A 22,637-nucleotide genomic window follows, 5' to 3' on the forward strand; every position below is an offset into this window, starting at 1 on the left:
ATGGTACTGAGGTGTATATCCTGTGTGTATGTAGCTACAATCCAGCCACCCTTCATGTCCTGTTGGGGTACAAAGGAAAGTCTGGCTATCTAATACCCTTTCTTGTTACAGAAAGCAGGGCCACTGTACTGTATATCATCTGAACTCAGGTGAACCTACCAATTTAGCCGTCGCAGACCAGCCAAGCATGTCTATTTTGGTGGCTAAACATGGCTAACTTTAGCTTTCCATGTATTTGTGTGAAAATTTGCCTGCTAATTTTAACTTGACGAGAAGCTTCGCCCTGTCTCTTCTCAATTAATGTCACCCCTTAAGCTTACCCTACATAGAACCCAGTGAAAGCTCCACTCTCATGCAGCGAGTGTAGCTAGACATCAGATGTATATTGCCGGTGGACCACGAACATTAAATGTGCTTCATCTTGACTAACGAGTCTGTGGGATTAATGAATTATCAGATTACCCTTAAAGACAACTGATTTTAGAACTTGTCCAGATTGCCGGGGGCTTTGTAGGGCTGTCTTAATCTGGGATGCCAAATATTCTATTTGTTGGATTTAGGCTAGTTGCTTTCAAGGCATCGCAGTTCAACACAAACTGTGTGCTAAAGTCTACATATAGAACTTGGAACATATCCACACTCGTACTGTAATAGTTGAGCGCTTCTAATTTGGTTGAAGCCGTGTTAAAATAGATTGTCCGCGTTACGGAAACGATGCCTCCGTGGTCTGTTGGTGAAGGAAACCCAGATCTGTTTTTACAGTGAAGTGATAAACAGAGATAGTCAGGTGTAGAAACTAAGCCCTAGCCCTAACTTTAGCCCGTAAATGAGTTTGTACACAATGTAAGGAACAAACGCACATACAGGCATAGAACCACAAACCATGAGTAGGTAAATTGAAGATTTTTGTTGGCATTTCCACCCCTGAGGCACCATTGATACAGACACCAATACAGTCACAAAGTTGGGTAAATGTAGAAAAATACCCCAGTGAACGTGGCTATATGCAATTCCTGTGTGTGTACCTGAAGGGGTATTCTTCCTCCTATGTTTCTTTCTCTCTCACTCTGTTTTATACACAATCATCCCTCTTTTCTCTCTCCTTCAGGTTCTCCCTAAGCTCTGAGTTGCACAGCCACACCCTCGTGACAGTGATTGGCGGGGATGAGGAACATTTTGAGGACTTTGGGGAGAGCAACACCTCGGAGCTGCTGCTGGACACCACCGAGGAGGGAACCGAGGGAGAGGGGGACTCATCCCACCTCCAGACCCCCAACCAGAGCAACTGCTCCTCCCTGCTACTCTCTCCCAGGTACGGGCCACCCTAAAGAACAGCAGCCAGGGTCATACTTAGCACTCAAAGTAAGACTGTGACAGCCTACACGTTCATATACGACACAACTGCTATGTTTTAAAGTGCCACAAATCAGTTCAAAACTCTGGCGTGTCGGATGAAGGTCACCCACAGTAGCTGCCACATTGTTACCAACAATAACATTACTTTATCCTAGTGTATCGTCTCTAAAGTCAAACACACAGTGCAGTTGTTGGTAGTCTTCATCATTGGCTCCTGTCAGGGAACGTGTTGTCTTGCTGGATAGAGTAGCAGGGTGGATTTAGTCTGGAAATGGTGGTGGCACATTCCCAGCTACATTCTCAGCTGCAGTGTCCTAGCCACAACTTTCCCTGGTGCTGTTATAACAAGACTGACTGTCTGTATGTTTGGAAAGACTGGAGGTCAAACATGGATAAGAACTCTCTGGAGACTTTCCTTTCCAGTCCACCCCCACTGACTCCTGCTCCTGAAGGGCGAGGTAAAAGGGAACAAGGGCAAAGTTCACTTACTACAACTCTTCCTGTTGCTGCTTACTCTTTAGAGCTACTGCACACCATACACTTACACATATCCAGTCATCAAGGGGAGACATAACCAAGCGTGTTTATTGAATGGAATTCAGCCAAAACGGAGAGTTACAGGCTTTCCATAGGCTCTCTAACAAAGCTGGCGTTCGAGCCGGCCAGTATGGACTGTGTTAAGTCGTTCTCACATTCACATCACCTGATCACTCACTCCCCTCTCTCTTGCTTCTGACACAGTACTGCTCCGCCTGAACACTCCTGAGCACTTCCTCTCCTCTTTTTCTGCAGTCGCTCCACCCCCTCCTTCTCCTACACTCTGTTTTCATCAGAGACCCTAAGCCGGATAATGCGTAATTCCCATTTGGGTGATATTTTTCCCTATCTTTCATGCCTGCAAATTCTTAGCCAGCTAACTGCCTAGGTTTTTCTCGGTCACAATATGGAAATAAGCCGACCTAAATGGATTGGCTTTAATGATTCCTTCCAAGTTACCAGTAATTCTAAACCTTTCCCTCCCTCTGTAAGTCAACCGTACAACCGTAAATTCCTTCCAACTAGAATGAGTGGGCACTAAGGCAATTTGAATGAAGCCATTGTGATTCATAGTGTGTTGCAGGAGCATTGTGGTTAGTGCAGCAGTAGTGTAGGCGGTGAGGCCGAGAGACTTACTACTGATCAGAGCTGAAGTGTAAAATTTCTCTGACCCTCTCCACACTGCTGTGTGTAAACACACTCCTCTGTACGCACAGGATGCTAACCACTTTCCTCATCTTACTACACACACACACCTAGATGTTACACTGCTGCTTCACTGCCACTCTGTCTACAAACCCACACTTCTGCATCACTACTACTGCTACACACAAACCCTACTGCAGCTATTACTTCACATAAGTGTCCTTCACTACAGGCCAGCCAGCAGAACATGCCTGAGACAGCACAGCAGTGATTCTCAGGAACCTATGACCACCTCGAGACACACACGCCATGCATACAGGAATCGACGCACACGCCATGCATACAGGAATCGACGCACACGCCACGCATACAGAGGCGCACTCTTCTGAATAAATAATCAGCCAGAAAAGGTGACGTGAGGAGAGGCTGCGGCGGCCACACACACTCCAGTTAACTATTGATGTTTGTTTGTGTGCTAGTTATAGTGAACTGAATATGAACCTCACTGCAGCTCCTCGGAGCCAAGTCACTAAAGTAATACATGAATGTACAGATAAAAGTGTTCCCCATGACAGTAGCCCTTTTGTTGAAGTGACAGGATGAACCCTTGGTTGGAACAGCGCTCTTAGACGGAGTCCATCCTTTCAGTTTACCCCCACACAGCTCAATTACTCACAAAGTTTCACTTTTCACAAACTCTCATGATCCTGCACTCTTGATCCCCGACGCTTCCTCTTCTCCATCACGGTGCACCTCCCTTTTCCATCACTCACTCCCCTTCTCCTCCTTTCCTCCTCTCTTTCTCTCCCCAGCACCCCCACTACTCTCCCTGCCAGCTTTCAGAGCTTCCTCAGGGAGGAGGCGCTGGACTTTTTCTGTAACCAATGTCACAAACAAATCTCTCGCCTAGAGGACCTCTCCACTCGCCTCAATTTCCTAGAGATGAATAGGTAACATTCTCCACCACCACTAAGGTTATCCCGTGTGTGTGTATTGCCGTGTTGACTAGATAACACACACTGCTCTCGCTCTCTGTGCGTGTGCTGTCCTGTTGTGTTCGGTTTGTAAGATGCACACAGGTGTGTTGTGTTTAATACTGTCAAACAGACGGACACGTGCACAGAGTTTGACAGCGTTTGTGCGTATGTTTTTGAATAGGTCGTCACACACATCTCCACTCCACTCATCTTGACTCTTCAGTGCACGTTTGTGTGTGAGTTGCGGTGTGTTGACAACGTCAGTGCTTGGTTCGACTCGGCTTTGGGGAGAACCTCTCACTCAAACTCAAGCTTGCTCATGGTGTCTGTACTGTGGCGTTATAAATAAGGTTTCTAAGGTTCATAATCGATGTTGGTAAAGGTGAGTTTGGTGGACCGCCGCGCTTTGCTCTAGCTGTTGGTGCCAGGTGGCCAACAGAAGGTCTGCCCAGAGTTCCCATTGCTCGTATCATTGCATGATTTATGAGTTCCATGCATACATATCTCGCATCCTGTCAAGGTCATGGAAACAATTCCATGTGTGCAGTGACAAACGTTGCAACAACAACAACAAAAATATGCTACACCTGAATTAACTTCCAGGTAATTGACGTCATTGTCAGTGATGCATGGCTTATATCATTGCTCTCATATTCCATTTAAAGTACTCACTCTATTACAACCTTACAAATGGATTGAATCATCTTGTACCTGTTCAAGCATGAATGCTGATGGAAAAACCAACCTTTTTAACTGATACACATGCTTTTGTGTCTGGGTTGTGTTCATTAGACACCAAACGGATGAAAATGGACTGAAACGGGGAGTGACTAGGCCTACCTCCTAGACCAGTCCAATAAAAAACATGCATTTTTGTTTTCGGTTGCATTTCAAATGCGCATGTGTGTGTGTTTTATTGCTGTGGCGTGTCTGCAGATGTGCATATGAACATGTACCTTACATTAGGATCCTATGCTCCCGGTATGACAACCTCTTTATCCCTCTGCTTTTTGGAGCGAGGGATGCGGGGGTGGGGAGGAAGGACACCAAGAGACAGACGTTGTCTCTTTCATCTGTCTTTTCTCCCTTCGTGACTGGTTTTCTGTTGTTCTATCCCTCCCGTTCAGCTCCAGCAAGAGGCTGTCCAGCAAGAAAGTAGCACGGTAGGTCAAAATGAGTTGGTTTAATCAATTCAGTAGAAAATTATTTTTTAGATTGAACGTGAAAATATGGTGGATTTTGACAAACACAACTAGCTATCTTGACTTGTCGTGAAATTGTAAAGTGAAAGTTTTCCAGGACGGAACCGTTTTGAGCTGCTTTCTTTATCACAAACGTTTATTTCTTCTCCCTGGTGTTTCAGACACCTCCTCCAGAACAGCTCCATGACGCTGGACAGCATGAGTGAGCTGTCCCGGGACATACTGGACCTGGCTGACACCGACATCACTGACAAGGTCAGAGTTCAACATCATAAGATTATACGGCATCATACCGAGTTTATCAACAGTGTCGAACAGCATTATGCAGCACTGTATGTCAATGTAAAGGAAAGAGTTCAGCGTCAAACAACACATGCAGTGTATGATACACAGTATTACACTTGCATTGTTGGGTTTAGAGCTTGCAAGAAAGGCATTTCACTGTACCTGTGCATTTGACATTAAAACTTGAAACCACTGAACATAAAATAAAAATAGCATCCAGTTCTCAATAGCATCATTTAAATGCAACAAAGCACCGGTCAATTCTACACAGTGTAGTGCCACTTGTAGCCCCCCCCCGCCCATTGTGGGCTTAAAGAGATCGTAATAAACAACACTGTTCTGTGCTAACCCTCACCCCGTCCACCTCCCAGGTGCTCCTGCTGGAGCGTCGCGTGGCGGAGCTAGAGAAGGACTCGGAGGCCAGCGGGGAGCAGCACGCGCGCCTTCGCCAGGAGAACCTGCAGCTGGTGCACCGGGCCAACGCCCTGGAGGAGCAGCTCAAGGAGCAAGAGCTCCGCGCCGAGGACCACCTGCACCAGGAGACCCGCCGCCACAAGGACGCCCTCACCAAGCTGGAGCGGGAGAGGGGCCTGGAGCTGGAGAACCTGCAGGCTAGGTATGTGGGGGGTGGGTGTGTGGTGTGCGTGTCCAGTAAGACGAGGAGAGTGGTTAGCATCCTGTGTGTAGCATCCTCAGCTCTGCCCAGGTACTTGTGTGTGTGTGCGTGAGAGAGAGAGAGTGTGTGTGTGACTGTAGCAAGGGTGGCCAGCAGGTGTGCCTGGTACATAGGCCTTTAGAGGCTGTGATTGTCAACACTGCTCCAATGATTGCGTCGGTCAGTGACATTGTGGGGCTTCACTGACACCTACTGGTTTACAGCTGATTCAAATCATCAAAGCTTGATGATGAGTTGGTTATTTGAATCAGCTGTGTAGTGCCAGGGCAAAAACTGTGCACCCAGGGGTGGCCCCAGGACCACCCTCCCAAAGCCCTTGAACCCAAAGCTGTTTCTCAGTAGAGTAGACGTGTAACAGATAGCTGCCAAAATAAAGGGAACACTTGAGTAAATGAGGGTTCTGGCAGCACTGTTATCGGGTGCATTTTCCTGGCATGGTTTAGGTCCACTCAACCCCATAGAGGGCAAGGTAAATACACTGCCATTCTGAGTGATCACCTTCAACCTATGGTGAATCATTTTTATCCTGATGGAAGTGGTCTCTTCCAAGATGGCAATTCCCCCATCCACAGGCACCGAGTGGTCAGTGAATGGTTTGATGAGCATGAAAACGATGTAAACCATATGCTATGGCCGTCTCAGTCACCAGATCTCAACACAATTGAACACTTATGGGAGATTATGGAGCAGCACCTGAGAACATTTTCCACCACCATCAACAAAAAACAAATTATGGAATTTCTCATGGAAGAATGGTGTTGCATCCCTCCAATAGAGTTTCAGACACTTGTAGAATCTATGCCAAGGCTCACTGAAGCTGTTCTGACGGCTCGTGGTGGTCCAACTCCTTATTAAGATACTTTATGTTGGTGTTTCCTTTATTTTGACAGTTACATGTAGGTGTCACAGCAGGTCAGTTGTTGCCTGACTAACCAGACTCCTTGCTTTGGCCAAAGGCCACGCCCACGGACGTTAGTTTCTTCTCCGCAATGAATCTGGATCTGAGTACTTCCCTGACCCTTCACCAAATGCGAACGCATTCGGGGCCGTCTGATTGGTCCAGAAACCGATGGGTTGGGCCAGAGCAAGAACACGTGGTTGAAGCGGTGGCTTTGATAGTTGATTGGTTAGAGACGATCCAATCTCTGATGACTTTGTTTTGTACAACACCCCTCGTGCCCCTCGTCACCACAAACGGCTTCAATGATGGCAGTCTCAGACTAAAGCATGTCGCGAACCACAGAGCAGCGGAAGAATGGAGTGTGAGTCGTCAGGCTAGGTCAGTTGTACTGTACTGTATCTGCTCAGCTGTGAATGTGCCAGTGTGTGGAACAGAATGTTCATTTAATTTGTTGAATGAATGATTTGAATAGATTGAATTGGTTTTGTCAATTGTGTTGTGTACCGTGGCTCTAGCATTGGTGAATGTAATTTAACTGCGCAGTTTTCTGCCCTAGGCTGCAGCAGCTGGATGAGGAGAACAGTGAGCTGAAATCCTGTGTGCCCTGTTACCGCGCCAACATCGAGAGACTAGAGGAGGTAAGAGCACTGTCTTCTCTCCTCCTCCTCCTCGTCTTTCTTCCCCTCTTCCTACTCCTCCCTTTCTTCTTCATTCACCTCCCTATCACCTCCAGTTTCCTTCTCTTCCCCATCTCCTTTCTGTTCCCTCCAATCCCTTGTCTATTTACCTCTCCTCTCATTCACCTCTTCTTTCCATCTACCTCAACCCCCATTTCCCAAGTTTCCTTCCCTCCCACTCATCTATCCTTTCTCTTCCCTCCCATACCATGTCTATGTATTTCTCCTATTATCTCTCATTCCTCCTCCTTCTCGTTTGCCTATCAGGAGAAGAGGAAGCTGGAAGACGAGGTGGAGGACGTGACGGAGCGGCTGAACGAGGAGCTGGAAACCCGGAGGAAGACTACCGACAAGCTGACCCACGAGCGCCACCAGAACCAGAAGGAAAAGGAGCACACGCAGGAGGTGAGAGGTCACGAGGTGACACCTGTACATCGCAAACTGTACGTCCGTCTGACTCTGAATGCACGTCAAATGTGGAGGGATATCCTGTCCGTCGTTTAGTTTTGGTCTGTCGATGAGTAGGGGTCCTTTTCGCTTTTCTTTATTTCTCTGCTGCTGGGTAGAACATATGTATAAAAAAAAATTTTTTTTAAAATAATATTTTTTTAAATCTATTTTTCAACCTACCCCTCCAACGGTTGGTGAATAGTTGCTCTTGCAGAATAGACTATTGCGGTATTGCTCTCTAACAGCGGTCTTTCTCTCTCTCTCCTATCCCCCCCCTCTCTCCCTCCACCAGCTGATTGAGGACCTGCGGAAGCAGTTGGAGCACCTGCAGTTGTACAAGCTGGAGGCAGAGGCTAGGAGAGGACGCTCTCCCAGTGCCGGGCTGCAGGAGTACCAGAGCCGCACCCGCGAGGCCGAGTTGGAGCAGGAGATCCGACGCCTCAAGCAGGACAACCGCAGTCTGAAGGAGCAGAACGATGAGCTGAACGGCCAGATCATCAACCTGAGCATCCAGGGAGCCAAGAACCTGGTGACGGCCTCCTTCTCCGAGTCGCTGGCTGCCGAGATCAACTCTGTGTCCCGGGGAGAGGTGAGTCACAATATAGATAGATACATGTAAACAGTAGATATACATAGATGTACATGCCGTAGATTTACAGAGAAGGCTAAGCATAGATATAAGGCCATAGATATACAGAGAAGGCCAAAAATGTACAGGCCATAAATATACAGTACCAGTCAAAAGTTTGTACACACAGCTGGCAGATGCAGTGCAGGTATAGCCTACATGAGGAGATTATTATGGGCAAAAGGACAGAGCGAGATTATTTTAATTTGTCAAATGGCAGCCAAGCATCGATCTTCAAGTCACCAGAATAAGACCCTCAGTATTTATTGGAAAGCAGCATCAAGCTCATCACGGTGCACTTTCACCACCCTGTGAAGTTCATCATAACTTATTTCATCTGTAGCCTAATAAACTGCATGATTTCCCGCGTCGTAGTGGGAGGACCACACGTCATCGCGTGTCTCCCAAGTTTGCTTCGATATTATGGTTATTAAATCAATGTTTGTGCATCAAAGCGTTTCTACTGCCATTGGATAGAAACGTGGTTAGTGAGACTAACGATTAAGGCAGCCCCCCGCACCTCTCTGATTCAGAGGGGTTGGGTTAAATGCCGAATACACATTTCAGTTGAAGGCATTCAGTTGTACAACTGACTAGGTATTCCCCTTTTAACCTTGATGATTAAAGGTGGAATAAAATACATTTCTTAAGACTGTTGGTGCCCAGATGGCGGCCCCATCACAATTCTGAATCTTTCATGTTTATTGCTGAACTCTGTATTGTATATCTTGTTGTGCCGTTTTACCATCTTGAATAATTCTTCAGTGCAAATGAAAAGGTCTCAATAAGTTACTATCCTTGTAAACATTAGATATGTTTTTGGTTTTTTTGCAGTTGATGGAGGCCATCCGCAAGCAGGAGGACGTCAACTTCCGACTACAGGACTACATCGACCGCATCATCGTGGCCATCATGGAGTCCAACCCCTCCATGCTGGAAGTCAAGTAGAGGTGTTCGTCTTGGAGTAGGGCAGCCCGGCGGCCTCTCCGCCTCGCTGGACTGCCATACTAGGAGAGACTGGCTAAACACTTAAAGACTGGCTACTGAGACTGGCCACAGAGAGAGCAATACCTATTGAACTATATTAGGTGGGGAAAAAGTACTCCAATTACCGTTAAAGAAGATTAAAGAAGATTTATTTTTTGGTCACTGTTGGTGGCTGTTGTCTATGAAAAAATAAGCTACATGGTTTAACATCCCTGGGATTTGAGCTTTGCTTTGTGTGTCTGTTCCCCCTGTATACAGTAGGCTTTGGTTCTAATGACTTCCCTGCATTTGGGTAGAGGGACCTGAGTTTTCCTTGTGTGTCTGAGGTTGTGTGTGCAAATGTGTTTTCTCTGAGGAACTCTTGGAATCCATGGAAGACCTGGTTAACGTGTCACTGTCCCCTTAAATATCTTTTTGGCAATGAAATCTTATGAGCACCAATGCTAGCATGATTCTAAAATGTATTGTCCTTGCACTACATATCAGCCGATACCATCTTTCACCATGAGCTCAGTAAATGAACTCCTGGGGTGTTTGGGAGCGTTCTCCTGTATCGGACTGAACCGTGTTTAATCCACGTTTAAACCGTATGTAGCACTGGACAGGGGACGAGGTCAGATGAAGTTGACCCTGGCTGCTCTCTTGAACACAGACTTGCGGTGCCACCTACTACATAAACCGTGTCACGTTTGCAGTGTAAGTCTTTATCCTGGTTTGACTTTTGACTTGGATTATATTCCCAGTGTGAGTTAACGCAACCCAGGTGAGGGACAGTTCCTGGGGTAGAGGACAAGAAATGCCCTGAGGGTTAGTGTGTGTGTGTGTGAGTGCATGCATTTGTGTATGTGTGTTTTACGTTATTTTGTGTTGCTTGCAATACTTTGTTTTGAAAAAAGGTTAAACATGATTGACTACAATGGTAGTAACACGAATGACATGTTCATTCTTGTGAGCCTCAATGTCTCCACAGTGAAGCCGAGTGGCTTATTGTTTGCTGCATCTCCGTTTGTTTTTACAATGAAACAGAGTCCTAGGGGGTCAGGCGGGCTAAATACTCCAATACGAGAACACTTCTCCATCACATCAATTCCTTTTAATGTTAGCTCTGACTTTGAGGTAGTTAAAAACTGACAAATACTGACATAAATGTTGGTCATACTGACAAGAAATAATTGGATGGTCTAACTTGGAAACTAAATCAAATTGAGAGAAAATGTTGCTATGTTGTTTTTATTTGAGCTGAGTGCGCTGGGAAGTGTTGTTCTTTATAGAGTGACTGACCCACCTGATCCTTAGTGGACCCTTGCTGAGTGAAAGTGAAAGGGAGCCAGTTTATCCGGTGGGAAGGACATGTCTGGTCTGCTTGTAACCAAAAACATTTACTGGATAAGTGACTTACTTTCCATAAAAATGTTCAGACAGAAAATGCTGAATAATTTGACATGTCTTATTGAAGGAATAGAATCGGTTCATTTTTGGGGGGAGGGTTTAGACAAAAAAAAGTATTGTTTGTAAGAAATAGAAATAAAAGTTACAAATTATTGTGAAGGGATGTAATCCTAATATGACGATATATTGTTTTAAAACAATATGAATTAATTAAGAATGCTGAATTGATTTGAAAACTGACCTTTTTTTGAAGAGGTTACATGTTGATACTCTCACAGCTTTTTGATTTAAAGGAGCAGAACATGTTTAACACTTAGATGAAGCAATAATGTTCTGAAGAACAGTGGAGAACGAAGAAGAACAGACTTCATGGACAAACAGACGTCAGCAAACCAAACAAAACTCCCTTCTTTACTGTATGAGCCTCAGTTGACTAAGCACCAATCTGAATTTCCGGAACTTTTCGCCACATTTCTGGACGTAAGCAAGAGGAAATGAGAATGGCAGACTATTAATACACGTCATCAGTGCTGCCTATTCACTAATGCACTCCCTGAGACTGTTGAGATACTGGACATATTGAAGGATATCACTGTTGCTGACTCTTACTTGCTGGAACTGCTGACAGCTTGTGGTTTGTCCCTGGGTGAAAGGGATGAACAGCAATGTATACTGTACCAACCAACGCAGCTATACTAAAAAACTAACGCAGCCACCTCCACCACCTATTAAACTCTTGCTACAGTATGTCACCACGCTTTTCTCCTCTTCAGCGCTCCATGGAAAATGGCCTTGGATGTAAACGACTTGTACATGTCATTTTTTCGAACCTTTAGATTCTAGGTATTTTTATAGTTGAGGGGGGGAAAAAATTGAATTTTTCTTCATTTTCTTTTTGGTCTTCTGCTGAAAAATATGATCCTCCCCCATGGGAGGGTCTTGTGTATGCCGCTCTAGCATGTAGCCCGTACACGTCAATTTCTCCCTTCTGTGAATCACAACCAGATATTTATTCTACATTTCACTTTGCAATCTCTGCCCTGTTGTTTCTCTCTAATAGCAGTTGTTTTTGAGGGAAAAGTTTGTAAATAGTTTTGGAATCTATGGATTCTCAAGGGAAACTGGCATTCAGTGGATTTAATTGTTGAATGCTACTCGAGGGGAAATTGTTGATTTGAGAAAAATATTTGATTATTTTAGATTGAAATGTATATCTTGTACTCAAGGTAGCATACAGTACATTTCAAAAGTGTTGCATTGAGCACCCATTGAATTGACAACACTGGCGTGCTTCAGTCTCGTCTGACCACTTCAAAATGTCTGTTTATGGTGAGGTCATTCCACTTCAACCCAACTCAAGTGTGATCCACTGTAATGCTGAGGTTGCAGACAGTGGCCTCTTAAAGGGCATTGTCATTGTAGTCAACGTCAGTGACACATGCCAACTCTGTTATCGCCCCAGCTGAGAGCAGGCACTGCACAGAACTACTGATCACTATTGTATATCACTTTCTGAATCTTTAAAACCGATCATTCGGTTCACTGATCCATATCATGTGGAGGTCAGTGGAGTTGAACTGCGCCTGATGCCTCGGGACAGATAGTGAGGCCTCAGAAAGCCAGCCCACAGAGGGCTGAACTGTGAGTGGTTCAAGTCATTCTGCCTTTGAGTGTAATAGGTTGCTTTCCCCAGCAGATATGAGGCTCAAGAGGCTTCAGCCAATCTACTACTACAGTACCCAGCAGCCAGTGGTGCATTACTAGGAGGAAACCGTAAGACATATCTTCCCACATATCTTCCCCTATCTTACATGGATACAGCAGCAGGATTACCATATTTTCTGTTTATTCCTTGTTTATTTTTTATTTCAGACTGTCTACTGTAGTTTAGACAGCTAGTTGTGAGACTTACACTAGCATGATTGCTAGCTGACTGATTAGACTAAGACCAGAGTCCTGTCCAGACATTAAACTTGATTCAATGGGATTCTCTAATGCACTTTAAACACGTTCCAATTTCTTTGTAACCACATCATTTTAAAACTGACCAAAGAACCGAAGTTTTACTTCTCACTGACAATTTTAACTATCGGCTCACAATCTCTTCTTTGCTGAAATTTTGAAAACGTTATCATCAGAAAAGTAATTCAGTATCATTGCTGAGTCCAACTCTGCCCTGAAAAACTGGCCTGCTAGTCTTAACACTGTGCCTCTCTCTCATAATTTCCCCTCTTACTAACCTGATGACGAGCCCTTGGAAAGGACTGACCGTATGTGACTGTCAGTTTGTTAAATTATAATTATAAAAACTTAAATGTGTATATAAAATGGTATGTGAATTTTTTGCTCTCACACTAGCTTCCAATGTCCAAAGAAAGTTTTGCTCAAGGCACAAACATCACTACTATAGTAGTGCATGGCTTGCCATTTAAAATTAATGGGAAGGGAAAAAAGAGAACATTGTAGAAACAAGACTTGTACAACTGAAGTTTATTCTTATTCTGAAGGATAATGTATTGTTTACTGCTCTATGTTTTTCTTTGAAGATCTGAATGATGTAATCCTTGTTGTTCTTGGGGAATTATAATTTCAAGTCATTGTAAAAAGGTCAAAGAAAACAATGAAGTAAGATTAGAAAATAAATCAAATGATATTTTGTTTGATCTCGTTATTTCGTATGATATTGCTCATCACATTTGCATACAAGAGACTGCATACATGAAGACATGCATGATGAAGACACAGTGGTATCTTGTAACCGTGATAAGAATGTGGTTTCCGTGGAGAGAGAATGCAGTGTACTTTGAAGTGTCTTGACCAATAGTATTTGTGGTGTAGACAATTATATTTCCTGGATTGCTGCTCATTGGAGGATTGTACCACTAATCTATTTTCTTACATCATATTGCTGCAAATCCAGTGATTAAAAAAATAATGTCCCTCTATAGGACAAGGGAGAACTGAAATTGTCAGTTCCTTAGTAGATTGTTCAGGCATTCTAAAATTTGCCCAGTATAATCTACGGGTTATTTATAGCAGCCTAAACACTGAGTGTACAAAACATTAAGAACACCTGCTCTTTCAATGACATAGACTGATCAGGTGAAGGCTATGGTCCCTTATTGATGTCACTTGTTAAATCCACTTCCATCAGTGTAGATGAAAGGGAGGAGACAGGTTAAAGAAGGATTTCTAAGTCTTGAGACAATTGAGACATGGATTGTGTATGCGCGCCATTCAGAGGATGAACAAAAGATTTAAGTGCCTTTGAACGGGGTATGGTAGTATGTGCCAGGCTTACTGGTTTGTTTCAAGAACCTCAACGCTGCTGGCTTTTTCACGCTCCAAAGTTTCCCATGTGTATCAAGAATGGTCCACCACCCAAAGGACATCCAGCCAACTTGACACAATTGTGGGAAGCATTGGAGGCAACATGGGCCAGCATCCCTGTGGAACACTTTTGACACCTTGTAGAGGCCATGCCCAGACAAATTGAGGCTGTTCTGAGGGCAAAGGGTGATTAATAGTAGCCTATACAGTGCATTTGAAAAGTATTCAGACCCCTTGACTTTTTCCACATTTTGTTACGTTACAGCCTTATTCTAAAATTGATTACATAGTTTTTTCCCCCTCATCAATCTTCACACAATATCCCATAATGACAAAGCAAAAACTGTTTTTTAAATATTTTTGCAAATATATATAAAAAATAAAACTGGTATCACCTTTACATAAGTATTCCGACCCTTTACTCAGTACTTTGTTGAAGCACCTTTTGCAGTGATTACAGCCTTGAGTGTTCTTGGGTATGACGCTACAAGCCTGGCACACCTGTATTTGGGAAGTTTCTCCCATTCTTCTCTGCAGATCCTCTCAAGCTCCGTCAGGTTGGATGGGGAGTGTCGCTGCACAGCTATTTTCAGATCTCTCCAGAGATGTTTGATTGGGTTCAAGTCCGGGCTCTGGTTGGGCCACTCAAGGACATTTAGAGACTTGTCCCGAAGCCACTCATGCGTTGTCTTGGCTGTGTGCTTAGGGTTGTTGTCCTGTTGGAAGGTGAACTTTTGCCCCAGCCTGGTTTTCATCAAGGATCTCACTGTACTTTGCTCCGTTCATCTTTCCCTTGATCCTGACTAGTCTCCCAGTCCCTGCCGCTGAAGAACATCCCCAGAGCATGATGTTGCCACCATCGTGCTTCACCGTAGGGATGGTGCCAGGTGTCCTCCAGACGTGATGCTCGGCATTCAGGCCAAAGATTTCAATCTTGTTTCTCATGGAGAAGAAATCATTGTCCTTCTGGAAGGTTGTCCCATCTCCACAGAGGAACTCTGGAGCTCTGTCAGAGTGACCATCGTGTTCTTGGTGACCTGACCAAGGCCCTTCTCCCCCGATTGCTCAGTTTGGCTGGGCAGCCATCTCTAGGAAGAGTCTTGGTGATTCCAAACTTCTTCCATTTAAGAATGATGGAGGCCACTATGTTCTTGGGGACCTTCAATGGTGCAGAAATGTTTTGGTACCCTTCTCCCGAACTGTGCTTCGACATAATCCTGTCTCGGAGCTCTACGGACAATTCCTTCGACCTCATGGCTTGGTTTTTGCTCTGACATGCACTGTCAACTGTGGGACCTTATATAGACAGGTGTGCCTTTCCAATAATATACAATCAATTGAATTTACCACAGGTGGACTCCAATCAAGTTGCAGAAACATCTCAAGGATGATCAATGGAAACAGGATGCACCTGAGCTCAATGTCGAGTCTCATAGCAAAGGGTCTGAATACTTATGTAAATAAGGTATTTCTGTTTATTTTTTATTTTTTTATGTGCAGAAATGTTGCTTTGTCATTATGGGGTATTGTGTGTAGACTGATGAGGAATAACAACGTAACAAAATGTGGTAAAAGGTAAGGGGTCTGAATACTCCGAAAGCACTGTGTCTAAGTTTTGAATAAAAAACAACTTTGTCTAATACAATGGCTTGACCTTAGCTCTCTCTTGTGTTGCCCATTCAATCCAGAGGAAGCCTTTCATTCTCTATCACCCACTCCCCTGACCTATGGATACCCTCTCCATCCCAAGAACCAGAACCTCCCCAGCCAGGTCCCTGCCTTTTCCCACTATGGGGTGGCAGGTAGCCTAGCGGTTAGAGTGTTGGGCCAGTAACTGAAAGGTTGCTAGCTCGAATCCACGAGCTGACAAGTTACAAATCTGTCATTCTGCCCCTGAACAAGGCAGTTAAACCACTGTTCCTAGGCCATCATTGTAAATAAGAATTTGTTCTTAACTGACTTGCCTAGTTAAATAAAGGTTACATTTTGAAAAACTATCAGCCTTCTCAATACTGGACCCCTCCATCTCCAACCCATCATCCCCACCTGCAGGCTATGGACATGTACTACCAGAGCCCACAACAAGGCTATGCCCCCTGGAAACAGCTCAGTCTTAGCTTCACTGGCTATACACCATCCTCTCATACTGAGCAACAGTAGGGCAATCTGTCCCATGGAGATCACTACCATACAGTATCAGGGGGCTCAATTCTCACCACCACCGATTATGTTACCACAGACAAGCGTATGTTGGAACAGATAGGGCCTGTGTGTCCTCTGATGGAAGTCATGATGGTGAGAAGTATTCCAGTATACCAGTGGTCCCTGTGGTTGGGATAGGCTTGGGCAGTGTGCGGTTAACAGTCCAACGGTTCATGGAAATTAACCCAAGGATGTATGTTTTTTATTTTTTTATTTCACCAATATTTAACCAGGTAGGCCAGTTGAGAACAAGTTCTCATTTACAACTGCGACCTGGCCAAGATAAAGCAAAGCAGTGCGACAAAAACAACAACACAGAGTTACACATAAAGAAACGTACAGCCAATAACACAATAGAAAAACCTATGTACAGTGTGTGCAAATGTAGAAGAGTAGGGAGGTAGGCAATAAATAGGCCCTAGAGGCGAAAAATAATTACAACTTAGCATTAATACTGGAGTGATAGATGATTTTATTTTTTTTATTTTTTTTTATTTCACCTTTATTTAACCAGGTAGGCTAGTTGAGAACAAGTTCTCATTTGCAACTGCGACCTGGCCAAGATAAAGCATAGCAGTGTGAACAGACAACACAGAGTTACACATGGAGTAAACAATAAACAAGTCAATAACATGGTAGAAAAAAAGAGAATCTATATACAATGTGTGCAAAAGGCATGAGGTAGGCAATAAATCGAATAATTACAATTTAGCAGATTAACACTGGAGTGATAAATCATCAGATGATCATGTGCAAGAAGAGATACTGGTGTGCAAAAGAGCAGAAAAGTAAATAAATAAAAGCAGTATGGGGGGTGAGGTAGGTAAATTGGGTGGGTAGTTTACAGATGGACTATGTACAGCTGCAGCGATCGGTTAGCTGCTCGGATAGCAGATTTTTAAAGTTGTTGAGGGAGATAAAAGTCTCCAACTTCAGAGATTTTTGCAATTCGTTCCAGTCGCAGGCAGCAGAGAACTGGAAGGAAAGGCGTCCAAATGAGGTTTTAGCTTTAGGGATGATCAGTGAGATGCACCTGCTGGAGCGCGTGCTGCGGGTGGGTGTAGCCATCGTGACCAGTGAACTGAGATAAGGCGGCACTTTACCTAGCATAGCCTTGTAGATGACCTGGAGCCAGTGGGTCTGACGACGAACATGTAGCGAGGGCCAGCCGACTAGGGCATACAGGTCGCAGTGGTGGGTCGTATAAGGTGCTTTAGTAACAAAACGAATGGCACTGTGATAAACTGCATCCAGTTTGCTGAGTAGAGTGTTGGAAGCTATTTTGTAGATGACATCGCCGAAGTCGAGGATCGGTAGGATAGTCAGTTTTACTAGGGTAAGTTTGGCGGCGTGAGTGAAGGAGGCTTTGTTGCGGAATAGAAAGCCGATTCTTGATTTGATTTTGGATTGGAGATGTTTGATATGAGTCTGGAAGGAGAGTTTGCAGTCTAGCCAGACACCTAGGTACTTATAGATGTCCACATATTCTAGGTCGGAACCGTCCAGGGTGGTGATGCTAGTCGGGCGTGCGGGTGCAGGCAGCGAACGGTTGAAAAGCATGCATTTGGTTTTACTAGCGTTTAAGAGCAGTTGGAGGCCACGGAAGGAGTGTTGTATGGCATTGAAGCTCGTTTGGAGGTTAGATAGCACAGTGTCCAAGGAAGGGCCGGAAGTATATAGAATGGTGTCGTCTGCGTAGAGGTGGATCAGGGAATCGCCCGCAGCAAGAGCAACATCATTGATGTATACAGAGAAAAGAGTCGGCCCGAGAATTGAACCCTGTGGTACCCCCATAGAGACTGCCAGAGGACCGGACAACATGCCCTCCGATTTGACACACTGAACTCTGTCTGCAAAGTAGTTGGTGAACCAGGCAAGGCAGTCATTAGAAAAACCGAGGCTACTGAGTCTGCCGATAAGAATATGGTGATTGACAGAGTCGAAAGCCTTGGCCAGGTCGATGAAGACGGCTGCACAGTAATGTCTTTTATCGATGGCGGTTATGATATCGTTTAGTACCTTGAGCGTGGCTGAGGTGCACCCGTGACCGGCTCGGAAACCGGATTGCACAGCGGAGAAGGTACGGTGGGATTCGAGATGGTCAGTGATCTGTTTGTTGACTTGGCTTTCGAAGACCTTAGATAGGCAGGATATAGGTCTGTAACAGTTTGGGTCCAGGGTGTCTCCCCCTTTGAAGAGGGGGATGACCGCGGCAGCTTTCCAATCCTTGGGGATCTCAGATGATACGAAGGAGAGGTTGAACAGGCTGGTAATAGGGGGTGCGACAATGGCGGCGGACAGTTTCAGAAATAGGGGGTCCAGATTGTCAAGCCCAGCTGATTTGTATGGGTCCAGGTTTTCCAGCTCTTTCAGAACATCTGCTATCTGGATTTGGGTAAAGGAGAAGCTGGGGACGCTTGGGCGAGTAGCAGCGGGGGGGGCGGGGCTGTTGGCCAAGGTTGGAGTCGCCAGGAGGAAGGCATGGCCAGCCATTGAGAAATGCTTGTTGAAGTCTTCGATTATCACGGATTTATCGGTGGTGACCGTGTTACCTAGCCTCAGTGCAGTGGGCAGCTGGGAGGAGGTGCTCTTGTTCTCCATGGACTTTACAGTATCCCAGAACTTTTTGGAGTTAGAGCTACAGGATGCGAATTTCTGCTTGAAAAAGCTGGCCTTTGCTTTCCTGACTGACTGCGTGTATTGGTTCCTGACTTCCCTGAACAGTTGCATATCGCGGGGGCTCTTCGATGCTATTGCAGTTCGCCACAGGATGTTTTTGTGCTGGTCGAGGGCAGTCAGGTCTGGAGTGAACCAAGGGCTATATCTGTTCTTGGTTCTGCATTTTTTGAACGGAGCATGCTTGTCTAATATGGTGAGGAAGTAACATTTAAAGAATGACCAGGCATCCTCAACTGACGGGATGAGGTCAATATCCTTCCAGGGTACCCGGGCCAGGTCGATTAGAAAGGCCTGCTCGCAGAAGTGTTTTAGGGAGCGTTTGACAGTGATGAGGGGTGGTCGTTTGACCGCGGACCCGTGGCGGATACAGGCAATGAGGCAGTGATCGCTGAGATCTTGATTGAAGACAGCAGAGGTGTATTTGGAGGGCAGGTTGGTCAGGATAATGTCTATTAGGGTGCCCATGTTTACGGATTTAGGGTTGTACCTGGTGGGTTCCTTGATGATTTGTGTGAGATTGAGGGCATCAAGCTTGGATTGTAGGACTGCCGGGGTGTTAAGCATATCCCAGTTTAGGTCACCTAACAGAACAAACTCTGAAGCTAGATGGGGAGCGATCAATTCACAGATGGTGTCCAGGGCACAGCTGGGAGCTGAGGGGGGTCGGTAGCAGGCGGCAACAGTGAGAGACTTATTTCTGGAGAGATTCATTTTTAAAATTAGAAGTTCGAACTGTTTGGGCATAGACCTGGAAAGTATGACAGAACTTTGCAGGCTATCTCTGCAGTAGATTGCAACTCCTCCCCCTTTGGCAGTTCTATCTTGACGGAAAGTGTTATAGTTGGGTATGGAAATCTCAGAATTTTTGGTGGCCTTCCTAAGCCAGGATTCGGACACGGCAAGGACATCAGGATTGGCAGAGTGTGCTAAAGCGGTGAGTAAGGCAAACTTAGGGAGGAGGCTTCTGATGTTGACATGCATGAGGCCAAGGCTTTTTCGATCACAGAAGTCAACAAATGAGGGTGACTGGGGACATGCAGGGCCTGGGTTTACCTCCACATCACCCGAGGAACAGAGGAGTAGTAGGATGAGGGTGCGGCTAAAGGCTATCAAAACTGGTCGCCTAGAGCGTTGGGGACAAAGAATAAAAGGAGCAGATTTATGGGCGTGGTAGAATAGATTCTGGGCATAATGTGCAGACAGGGGTATGGAGGGGCGCGGGTACAGCGGAGGCAAGCCCAGGCACTGGGTGATGATAAGAGAGGTTGTATCTCTGGACATGCTGGTCTCAATGGGTGAGGTCACCGCATGTGTGGGGGGTGGGACAAAGGGGGTATCAGAGGTACGGAGAGTGGAACTACAGGGTCCATTGCAAACCAAAACAATGATAATGAAAACTAGCCTGAACAACAGTATGCAAGGCATATTGATATTTGAGAGAGACATACAATAAGGCATAAAGTGATTGCAGGTCTTGATTGGGAGAGCTAGCTAAAACAACAGGTAAGATAACAGCAGCAATAACAGGGTGCTAGTCTAACACAGCAACAACAGGTAAAAATGGCGACGACTAGGCAGAGAGGGTCGGATTAACTACACACAGATCCTGAGTTAAAGCACAGAGCCGGCAGATAAAACACAAATAAACAGAATGGAGTACCGTGAATTAATGGACAGTCAAGCATGCATCAGCTATGTAGCCAAGTGATCATAGTGTCCAGGGGGCAGCCGTAGATGGAGCAGGGAGGCCTCCACTAAGCTAGCACGCGGCGTTTAAAGTTAGTAGCCCGGGGGGTGGTCTGCTCAGACGGAGGGGGTCTGCTCAGACGTGGTCGTGTCGACAGAGAATCCAGAGAATCCAAGCCGAATGGCGAAAGAGAGGTTGTGAATTGTAGAATTGTGTTTGCTAACTGGTGCTAGCTTCGTGGCAGTGGCGCTAACTGCGCTAGCTGCAAGCTAGCTGTGAGGATCAGAAGTAGTGGCTCAGGGATTACGGCAGGAATCCGGCGTTGTTGTCGAGAGACAGTCCGATGCTGGTAAATTGGTGAGTAATATCCAGGCTAATAACAGGGCTGGTGTCTGTGCAGAAGGTAAAAGCTAATAGCAGCGGCAAAAAAATTGCTAAATTAGCTTGTAGCTGATTTAGACCAGTTGTGATGGATTGGCAGGGCTCTGTGTCGGCAAAAAAAGGTCCAGTTCAATTGGCAAAAGAGGTATTGTAGCCCAAGAATTCGCTGGTAGACCTCTTCGGCTAGCCGGCAGATGGGCCTAGCTCGAGGCTAGCTCAAGGCTAACTGGTGCTTGCTTCGGGACAGAGGTGTTAGCCAGTAGTAGCCACTCGGTTGCAGCTAGCTAGCTGTGATAATACGGTGTAATTGTCCAGAGCTTGTGTCAGGAATCCGGTGATGTGGTAGAGAAAAAGCAGTCCTATATGCTCTGGGTTGATATCGCGCTTGCAGACTGGCAGGTATTGGCCCGGTATTGAAGCTGGCTGTGTCCGAGTTAAGGGCGAAGACCGCAGCAGTGGCTAACTGACTACTAGCTAGTAGCTAGTTATCTGGCTAGCTTCTGATTGGGGTTACGGTTCTAAAGTATAAAAAAAATAGCAGGTCCGTACCACATTGGGTGAGGCGGAATGTAGGAATGTATATTCAGTTCCTAGATGGAAAGCGAAATTAAAATATATACGAAATGTATACGAAAAATACGAATACTATTTACACGGGACAGACAGGACAAAGACACATCCGACTACTACGCCATCTTGGATTGATGTGCTAGTAGAGATACTGGGGTGCAAAAAAGCAAGAAGGTGAGTAATAATATGGGGATGAGGTAGTTGGGTGGGCTATTTACAGATTGGCTTTGTACAGGTACAGTGATCGGTAAGCTGCTCAGACAGCTGATGCTTAAAATTAGAGAGGGAGATATAAGACTCCAGCTTCAGAGATTTTTGCAATTCGTTCCAGTCATTGGCAGCAGAGAACTGGATGGAAAGGCGGCCAAAGGAAGTGTTTGCTTTGGGGATGACCAGTGCAATATACCTGCTGGAGCGCGTGCTACGGGTGGGTGTCGCTATGGTGACCAGTGAGATGAGATAAGGCGGAGCTTTATCTAGTGAAGAGTTATAGATGACCTGGAGCCAGTGGGTTTGGCGAAGGATATGTAGTGAGGGCCAGCCAACGAGAGCATACAGGTTGCAGTGGTGGGTATTATATGTGGCTTTGGTGATAAAACAGATGGCACTGTGATAGACTACATCCAGTTTGCTGAGTAGGGTGTTGGGGGCTATTTTGTAAATGACATCGCCGAAGTCAAGGATCTGTAGTTTTACGAGGGTATGTTTGGTGGCATGAGTGAAGAAGGCTTTGTTGCGAAATAGGAAGCCGATTCTACATTTAATTTTGGATTGGAGATGCTTAATGTGAGTCTGGAAGGAGAGTTTACAGTCTAACCAGACACCTAGGTATCTGTAGTTGTCCACATATTCTAGGTCAGAACCGTCCAGACTAGTGATGCTATTCGGGCGGGAGGGTGCAGGCAGCAATCGGTTGAAGAGCATGCACTTAGTTTTACTAGCATTTAAAAGCAGTTGGAGGCCACGGAAGGTGTGATGTATGGCGTTGAAGCTCGTTTAGAGGTTTGTTAGCACAGTGTCCAAAGAAGGGCCAGATGTTTACAGAATGGTGTCGTCTGCGTAGAGGTGGATCAGAGAA

At 45.4% G+C, this 22,637-nt stretch overlaps 1 protein-coding gene across 2 annotated transcripts in view; it reads left to right on the top strand.

The window, feature by feature from the left end:
• The window catches only part of rab11fip3 (RAB11 family interacting protein 3 (class II)), a 45,128-nt gene extending 31,762 nt beyond the window's left edge, over window positions 1-13,366 (top strand). The window contains exons 5-13 of one of the 2 annotated variants that reach the window (XM_071392218.1): window positions 1,109-1,312; window positions 3,351-3,488; window positions 4,643-4,678; window positions 4,879-4,972; window positions 5,374-5,618; window positions 7,136-7,217; window positions 7,524-7,661; window positions 7,999-8,295; window positions 9,169-13,366. In XM_071392218.1, coding sequence (XP_071248319.1) covers window positions 1,109-1,312; window positions 3,351-3,488; window positions 4,643-4,678; window positions 4,879-4,972; window positions 5,374-5,618; window positions 7,136-7,217; window positions 7,524-7,661; window positions 7,999-8,295; window positions 9,169-9,282 — 1,348 coding nt within the window. In that variant the 3' untranslated portion in view covers window positions 9,283-13,366. The remainder of the gene's footprint in view (window positions 1-1,108; window positions 1,313-3,350; window positions 3,489-4,642; window positions 4,679-4,878; window positions 4,973-5,373; window positions 5,619-7,135; window positions 7,218-7,523; window positions 7,662-7,998; window positions 8,296-9,168) is intronic. The other variant, XM_071392219.1, reaches the window with a different exon arrangement.
• Window positions 13,367-22,637: the final 9,271 nt, after the last annotated feature.

Source organism: Salvelinus alpinus, chromosome 3 (genome assembly GCF_045679555.1).
Source record: "Salvelinus alpinus chromosome 3, SLU_Salpinus.1, whole genome shotgun sequence".
NCBI classification, from domain to species: Eukaryota; Metazoa; Chordata; class Actinopteri; order Salmoniformes; family Salmonidae; genus Salvelinus; species Salvelinus alpinus.